The sequence below is a fragment of the Quercus robur genome, chromosome 9 (genome assembly GCF_932294415.1).
Source record: "Quercus robur chromosome 9, dhQueRobu3.1, whole genome shotgun sequence".
Lineage (NCBI taxonomy): Eukaryota > Viridiplantae > Streptophyta > Magnoliopsida > Fagales > Fagaceae > Quercus > Quercus robur.
In genome coordinates this window covers 36,443,871-36,452,915 of record NC_065542.1, presented here as the reverse complement: position 1 = coordinate 36,452,915, position 9,045 = coordinate 36,443,871, and the positions used below count along the sequence as shown (strand labels likewise).

Sequence of the window (9,045 nt, the reverse complement as noted above, 5' to 3'; positions counted from 1 at the left end):
ACCTTTTTTTAATACACGTACAAGAAGATGGAAGAAGAATATTTTAAAGAAACTTACCGCGGTGAATATCTAAATGGGCGGCCAGATCCAATCTAAGTGGTCTAGAAAAGTCCTGAAGAAAAAGGACAACACGTGTCGAGAGATCCAAGGCCCCCAGCTTCCCCACTCCACTCTCTCTCACTCTCACCCAATCAAAAAATGAAGGAAGGCGAAAAGTTAAAAAATAAAAATAAAAAGAAAGAGACAAAGGAATCAAGAGTCGGCGCCTATGTCCCCGCCGACCATTCACCACGTCCTTTTCCACCACCATTACCATCTTCCACCTACCTTATATATAAAACTCTAACTCTCTCTCTCCCTCTGTTTTTTTTTTTTTTTTCGTTCTTTATTTTTCGCTTTTATTATTTCTTCTTTTTTATTTTTACTTTTCTCATTATTATTATCGGTTTCTTCCGGTATATTTTTTTACCCAATCGGAAGATCCCCCCATTTTTATCTCTTCGTCTTTTCTAGGGTTTCCAATTTTCTTTCTTTGTTTCTTTGATTTTTTTTTTTTTTAATTTAAAAAATTTGAAATTATGAGGCCTGGCTTAGTTCAACAATCTGTGGTTGAACCAAATTGTGAAGGCGATAAGGAGAAGAAGAAGAAGCGCCGATCTAACCGCCGATCCAAACAATCCACTCCTCCTCCTCCTACTTCAGGTTTCTGTTTTTTCATGGCTTTTTGGTGAATTTTAATTTATCACTGTTACCAAGAACAAAGTGTTGGATTCACTTTCGATAAAGATTTTACTGGGTTTTTGTGATAATTGTGTTAGGTAGACAGAGCAAGATTAGATCAATTTACATTTGGAATAGTGTAAATCTTTATTGTTATGGCTTGAGCAGAAGTAAAAAAAAAAAAAAAAAAAAAGCCATCAAGACATAGGAACCTTTCTTAAAAGAAGAGTCCTATAGCCTGTAAAACCTACGGGAATTCACTTAGGTGCAAGATTTCACCGAGTTTAATGTCAAAGATTTCTAACATGCTTTATTTAATTAAGTTGTATACGTTTTTTTTTTTTTTTTTGGGTGAAAACTAAAGACACACCCAGTGGGTTCCCTCCATTCCATTGATATGGGAGGAGGAAGTTCCGGTTGAGTTATAGCTGGATTGGCTTGAATATCAGTAGCTCAACTGAAGTTTCTATATATATATATATATATATATTCAGGCCTAATTGTTAATTATATTTGATCCTAGTTCTATAGCGCAATAGTAGTCAAGACAGTTTATCATAATGTTAGCTGATGTTTATAAAGCTTTAAAATTTGTTCATGTCCGTGTGTCAAATTGTTGTCAGCCTAAGACATAAATACTTCTACCTTATGTCACCTCCCACAACCTTAGCTGAGGCTCAAAATCTCCAAATCCCCCCCCCCCCCCTTTTTTCTCTTTCGTTTCATCTAAATGATGGCTGTGGCTGTTCGGGGTTTTGGCTTTGTTCCCTATGTGAGGCTCAGTACACAATATCAAACTTTTGACACTGACTATTTTTTTTACCCTTCTTTTTTCTTATTCAGTAAATGGACCAGAGTGTTTGGGAGATGGTAGAACATGTAATCATGTAACTGCATCTCTGAGTAGTTCTTCAACAAAGCAGCATGTATTGGACATGCGTCCTCCAATGGATCATGGATGGGACATGCGTCCTCCAAATGAGCACGCATTGGACTTGTGTCCTCCAATTGAGCATGAATTAACCCGAGCATCAGACGTTGGTTTCTCTTCTATGCCAACAATGCGTATCTGTGAACAAGTGAACCCCATGGAGGAGCAAAACATACCAAATCAGCATGTATCTGATTTTGGTCACAGAGTCATGTCACAATCTTGTCCTGAACCAGTTTTTTACAGAGGATCACCTGGGACATCTAAAAACAACTATATGTTTCCTTCCCCTCATATTGAGGGTTCTCAGAAAAAATATTTTGATCCACACTGGTCCATGGAGGCTGTTAATGAGGCATTAAAGGTCAGTTTGAAAATGGGTCTTGATGTGTAATGTCTGTTGGAACATTTGCGGTTGTGTTTCTTGAGAATGGAAAATTGTTGACTCATTTGTTATCTTCGTCTTATGTCTCAGAAAGGTGAAGCTTTTAAAGTTTTGTTTCGTGTCAATGCCCACAATAGACTTGAGGTTTGTTACATTTTTTTAAATATAAATTACAATTTTGATGTTTCTCTATGCTCCTCATTTATAAATTCCTTAGTAAATAATGCAAATACCTTGTTCTTTTGCTGGTAGGCTTATTGCAAAATTGATGGGGTACCAACGGATGTTCTCATTAGTGGAATTGCTGCCCAAAATAGAGCTGTACGTTTGGATTTGGTTTATTTTGCATATCTTTGATTGCCTCAAGAAAAAAAGTAATTGGTGATAACTTAGATCTGCCTTTATATCTGTTATGGTACATTGTTTTATAATGAAAACAAGCATGTATTGACTTTGTGTGCCCCTTTTACGAGGCAACTTTATTGCATGTATCTGCTGTCAGGATTCAGATAATTCATCATTAAGTGTTAACAGTGTGATTTATTCTTCTATATATCAATAGTTTTGCTAGGGGATGAGGCTTAAAATTGCTCTGGGTTCCTTTTTTATTTTTTTATTTTTATTTTATTTTTTAATAAATAATAATGCAGGTGGAAGGAGACATTGTAGTGCTCAAGGTTGATCCTTCGTCATTATGGACCAGGATGAAAGGGTCAACCGGGATATCTAACAATCCTGCACCAGTGGAAGATTGTAACATTCTCCTGGAAGATGGTGAAATTGCTAGTGATAACTCTAAAGGTAAAAGTAAGGTAGATGCAGATTACGAGTGTGACCATTACAGAAGTTGCCCCTACCCTGAGAAGGGGTCTTGTTATGGGGAAGGTACTTTTGTGGGTGAAACTGTTCATTTAGAACCGAGTGGACCTGCTAGTTGTAATCTTGTTCACCCTGCTGCTTCAGATTCTTTGCATGTAGGTTCTTTTGATGGGCAGAGTGAAGTTGTAAAAGCAGTGGGCAGGATTTGTTCCTCAATTAGCACATTCCCTTCAAAACGACCTACTGGCAGAATTGTTTCCATAATTAAGAGGTCTCCTCGACGAGATGCTATTGTTGGCTATCTTAATGTTAAGAATTGGTTATCTTACCATGAACTCTGCAGAAAAGAGACAAAGAACAGAAGTTCATTGACATTGTCTGACAGTGAGTACATCCACCTGACACCAACTGACCCCAAACTTCCCAAAATGATGGTCTTCGTGAAGGGCTTGCCAGACTGCATCAAGAAAAGATTGGAGAAGGGTGATTCAACAGTTGAAATGGAGCTGGTAGCTGCACGAATTGAAGAATGGGATGAAGAAAGTTCTGTTCCACTAGCCCATGTCTTGCATATTTTTGGACGGGGCAGTGAAGTAGAGGCACAGATCAATGCAATTTTATTTGAAAATGCAATCCGTTCATCTGAATTTTCTCCTGAATTACTATCTAGCATTCCACATATTCCTTGGGAGGTGCCACGTGAGGAAGTTAAAAGTAGAAGAGATCTTCGAAATTTGTGCATATTTACTATTGACCCTTCCACTGCCATTGAACTGGATGATGCTCTCTCTATTGAAAAATTGTCCAATGGCAATTTCAGAGTAGGAGTCCACATTGCGGATGTGTCGTATTTTATTTTACCTGACACAGCCATAGACATAGAAGCACAGGTTCGATCAACAAGTGTCTATCTGTCACAATACAAATTACCAATGTTGCCCCCAATGTTTTCAGAGAATCTGTGTTCTCTTAACCCTGGAGTAGATAGACTTGCATTTTCTATTTTTATGGACATCAACTATGCTGGGGATGTTGTTGACCATTGGATTGGCCGCTCTGTGATACAATCTTGTTGCAAGCTTTCATACAAACAGGCTCAGGACATTATTGATGAAATAAGTAATGTGGATGGTTCTAATATCACTGAAAATGGGAATCCCCAGTTGTATGGCCATTTCAAGTGGCCTGATGTTGTTAGATCTGTTAAAAGCCTTCATGAAATCTCCAAAATTTTGAAGGAGAAGAGATTTAGTGATGGGGCTTTACGTCTGGAGAGCTCCAAAGTTGTTTATCTATTTGATGATCATGGTATTCCATATGATAGCATGCTTTGTGGACAGAAGGAGTCAAACTTTTTGGTTGAGGAGTTTATGCTTTTGGCAAATAGGACAGCTGCGGAAATCATATCTAGAGCTTTTCCTGATAGTGCATTACTGCGGAGGCATCCTGAACCAAATATGCGAAAGCTCAGAGAGTTTGAAGCATTTTGTTGCAAACATGGTTTGGAATTGGACACTTCTTCTTCTGGTCGGTTTAATCAATCGCTGGAGCAAATCAGGGAAAAGCTCAAGGATGATACTGTGCTGTTTGACATTCTGATCTCATATGCTTCGAGACCAATGCAAGTGGCTACTTACTTTTGTAGTGGAGATCAGAAAAACGGTGAAAATGATTGGGGTCATTATGCACTGGCTGTTCCTCACTACACTCATTTTACTTCACCACTGCGTCGGTATCCTGATATTATAGTGCACCGGACACTGGCTGCAGCCATAGAGGCTGAGGAGTTGTACTTGAAGTATCGAGGATCTTTGCCAAAAGTTAGCAGGGGAGAGAAAGTAGCAAGAAGATGTTTCACTTGTATTCATTTTGATAGAGATGCTGCGGAATCCCTGGAAGGTAAGAAAGCACTGTCAGCTGCAGCAGTAAAGCATGGAGTTCCCTGCTCTGAATCACTTGCAGATGTTGCTGCTTATTGCAATGAAAGAAAGCAGGCTAGCGGGCATGTGAAGGATGCCTGTGACAAGCTCTACATGTGGGTTCTGCTAAAGAAAAAAAAGGTATTTTTTATTCTTCCTTCAGCGCAATTTTAATTTGCAGTCCTCTTTCGTTAACCTTTAAAAACAAATTATTACCACTGGTGGATTGTGATTGTGGAAAGATATTAGTGCATCACTAAGGTGCTACATTGTCCTACATTAAATGCCGCATTCACTTTGGGATTTGTTATCTATGTCTGCTTTTGTCATACCTCCTGCCACCATACTCTGTATATTACATATTTCATATCATATACTTGCATCATGATTTTTGTTATCTTTAACTTGAATTCCAGTGTGTGTGTATATATATATAGATCCTTAGTATTTGGCAGGAATGCTACAACCAAGTACCCTCACTATGTGAAATGTGTTCACCCTCATTCTCTTCATGAGTAGCTTTCTATCAGACTTGATAGTTTAATAATTCAAAGCATTGTACTGTAACTACTGTTCCAATCTTGAAGTGTGCATTCTTAATTAGAAGCTTAATGTAAAATCTAAGAAGCACAGACACTGACATGACATGAGACAAGGCAACATTGCAATTCTTAAAAAACTAGGACATGACATTGTAGGGACATGGTAACTAATTAATTATTTTTAGGTATTTTAGGGTGTAATTTATTAGTAGCAATCACATTTTTATTAATTTTATCTACAAATAATTCAACTTCAAACATAAATAAAAAATGCAACTAAATGATAATTTTTGACAATAAAATATTGTATTTTTAACAGTAAATTGACCATAATGTACTAATAAATAATAATTTTAACGGAAGATTTATATTTTATAACAATTAATAATAAAAAATGAATAAAATCCAAAAACTTAACCAGACTATAATTTATTGGTAACTAACAATCTTAAGGATTTAACCAAAAAAGAAATTACAATTTAAAACCCCTTGTCTTGATAGATACGAGAGAATAGAACTCTCTAGAAACAAAAACAAAAATAAAATAAAATATATATATTTTTTTTTTAAAAGTCAAAAACATTAGAGTAGAGAACAAGGCCAGGTGGGCAAGACCGCAAGAGAGATGTAAAGTTGGTGGTGAGGAGTGATCTGCAACAACTTTGAGAAATCTGATGGAGGTGCAATGGTCCTTTTGGGTCACCGATCTGACACTGAGGATGGCCAACAAGGTGTGATGCTGCTGTTTGGATGATCTGGCAGTGAGAAAGCCAAGGATGGCTGGTAGCGCAACACAGAGAGAGTGTGTGAGAGAACTGGGGAGCTGTTTGAGAGTGTGAAAGAGAGGGAAGTTTGTTTTGAAAAGTTTTTTTCTACAGATCGATGATTGTTTTCATGGTAGACTGGTAGGGAAGAAAATCATTGATTTTTTAGTTATTTATTTTTTTAATTGTCAGCTGTGTTGAGAGTGGGCTGCAACCATGTCAAGCCCGTGTCCCAATTAAAAAATAATTTTTTTGGTCGGACACTCCACAGGCGGGCATGTAAAGCAGCCATGTCTGACACACATACACACTACCATTTTCGTCACGTCCATGCGTCCTAGTATAAAATAACCAGTAAAATTTTATCAGTCTGATTGAGCCAAATACTTTGAATTCGAGTTGGTATTATGGTTGTTTAGGCATTGCTCTCTTTGTTATGTTCATCCTGAGTGTTTCAGTGTTTGGATTGTGCTTCATGTTTGGCCTATCTATTGTCCTACTGCAGATTTTATTTTCAGAAGCAAGAGTATTGGGTCTTGGGCCAAGATTCATGTCCATTTATATTCAAAAGCTAGCTGTAAGTTGTTTCTGACTTCTATCTTCCTTAATTAAAAACCCTCTCTCTCTCACTCTCCCCCTTTTTTTTTCCCATTTGTTTTTCTCTGTGCTGCCCTTAATTTTTATCCTGTCATTCTATCAGATTGAGCGTCGGATATATTATGATGAAGTAGAAGGCTTGACTGTAGAATGGCTGGAGACTACTTCCACATTGGTGCTTAGTTTAGCTAACAAACGCTCTTCTAGGAGAGGTGGCCCTGGTAAATGGAGGGCACTTGAAGACATTGCATTTGTTGTAAGTCCATGTGATGTGAAAATTGAACGGTGGGTGTTTGGAGGGAGTTCTAGTGAACAGGTAGGTGATACTGGTGTTGCTGCTCAGGCTTCAGAGCCCATTTGCAAATCTGTCATTTCAAATACTGAAGTTGATCCTGGAGTTTTCCCCCTCACAGTGCATCTCCTTTCAACCATTCCTGTAGTACTTCATGCAGTAGGTGGGGATGATGGTCCCCTTGATATTGGGGCAAGGCTTTACCTGAGCTCATATCTAAGGTAACTTGGGTGTTTGGTAGTGTCAAACTACTGCAACTGAAGGAGACTCTGGAGATGAAGATAACAGAGCTTTGTATGGAATGGGCAAGCTCTGTTGTAGATATGAATTAGTGTATAGTTCACAAGAGTTTTAGAAGAGTGAAAAATTTGTGGTTCAAGTCTGGTGATGCTCTATGAATCTATGATGCTAAAATGGTGGCGTAGCTGTAGATAATGGTGGAGGTTTTCGTTGTGGCTTTAACTTAAGTGGTTTTTCTGTTTTTTTAACAGATGCAGCTTGCTGGAATAGGCCCTTGTTTTTGTAGGCCAGTTCCATCCAATATTTTACTTATTGAAAATCTACCTTCAACTTGGGATTTGAGCTTCGAAGCCAAATTCATGCTGTATTTTTCCCCTTCTGACTGCAGCCCAATATATTTTTTGATTTTGGGTGGTCGGATCTAGTAACTTCAATTTGGTATGTTATTGCCTTTATTGTATTTTGAACTGTTAAAACTGGGTGACTGGCAGTAGCTCCCAGTCAGAATAATGTGTTGTCATCTTTCCCTAGGTGAAAACTTGAACTGGAACTGTAATCATCTTTTGAAGTGCTGCTTGGCTTGTATTTCAGCTCAAGCGTGCAGCAGCACATAGATCTCTTATTAATGGATATTTTTTGTTGGGTATTAATTTAACAGTTTCTTTGAAATAGTAGGGGTGACAAATGGGCAGGTTGGGTCATAAATGGTTTGAGTGTATAATTATCTATTTATTCATTTATGACTCGTTTATATATAAATTAATTATCCATTACTAACCCAATTCATTTAATTAGTAGTAATCCACCTACTTAACCTAATATGACCCAAATATCTCTTAAACTACTTGAATACCCTCTTGACCTCCAAAATTACCAAAATACTCATAAATACCCAAAATGACACAAATATCCTTACGAGCTTCCAAAATTACCAATATACCTTTGGACATCCAAAATTATCTCCAAAGTCTCTAAAATGAGCAAAATATTGTCAAAATCTTTAAAATGAGTAAAATACCTATGAAATATCTAAAATAATCAAAATACCCTTGATATCTCTAAAATTACCAAATATGCTCAAAAACCACTAAAATAATCAAAATACTCTCAAAATCTCTAAAATGAGCAAAATACTTATAAAACTTCTAAAATGATTAAAATGCTCCCGATATCTCTAAAATTACCAAATATAGTTAAAAACCACTAAAATGACCAAAATATCTCCAAAATCTTTAAAATGAGCAAAATGCCCTCTAAAATCTCTAAAATGTCCAAAATATCCCCAAAACTTAAAAAATTACCAAAATACCTCAAAAACCTGAAAATGACCAAAATACCCCTTAAACCTAAAAAAAGATCGAAATACCCCCTAAACCTAGAAAATGACCGAAGTACCTTTGAAACCTTAATATTACGAAAAATACCCGTAAAATCTAAAAGATGACCAAAATACCTCCGATACCTAGAAAATGACTAAAATACCCCCGAAACTTGAGAAAATTACCAAATTACCTGTAACCTAAAAAATGACCGAAAAACCCCCGAAATCTATAAAATGACCAAAATACCCCCTAAACTTAAAAATGACCAAAATGCCCTAAAAACTAAAAAATGACTAAAATGCCCCCTAAAATCTAAAAATGACCAAAATACCCTAAAAATAATCGAAATATCCCTAAAACTTAAAAATTAGCAAAATACACCCTAAAACTAAAAATTACCAAAATCCTCCCTAAACCTAAAAAATGACCGAAATACCTTCGAAACCTAAAAAATGACTGAAATACTTTCAAAACCTAAAAAATTTCCAAAATACCCTGAAACCTAAAAAATGAT

The 9,045-nt window shown here is 36.7% G+C and overlaps 1 protein-coding gene across 2 annotated transcripts; it reads left to right on the top strand.

Moving 5' to 3' along the window:
• The first annotated feature begins 266 nt into the window (after window positions 1-266).
• On the top strand, window positions 267-7,859 carry LOC126698304 (DIS3-like exonuclease 2). 2 transcript variants are annotated; one of them, XM_050395444.1, is made up of 8 exons: window positions 267-702; window positions 1,564-2,015; window positions 2,127-2,180; window positions 2,289-2,357; window positions 2,687-2,837; window positions 3,000-4,915; window positions 6,586-6,657; window positions 6,781-7,859. In XM_050395444.1, the coding sequence occupies exons 1-8, from the start codon at window positions 579-581 to the stop codon at window positions 7,192-7,194; spliced, it is 3,252 nt and encodes a 1,083-aa protein (XP_050251401.1). In that variant the 5' UTR covers window positions 267-578; the 3' UTR covers window positions 7,195-7,859. The 2 variants fall into 2 exon arrangements, with proteins under 2 accessions (XP_050251401.1, XP_050251400.1); XM_050395443.1 differs by having other exon boundaries at window positions 268-702; window positions 2,687-4,915.
• The last annotated feature ends 1,186 nt before the right edge of the window (window positions 7,860-9,045 follow it).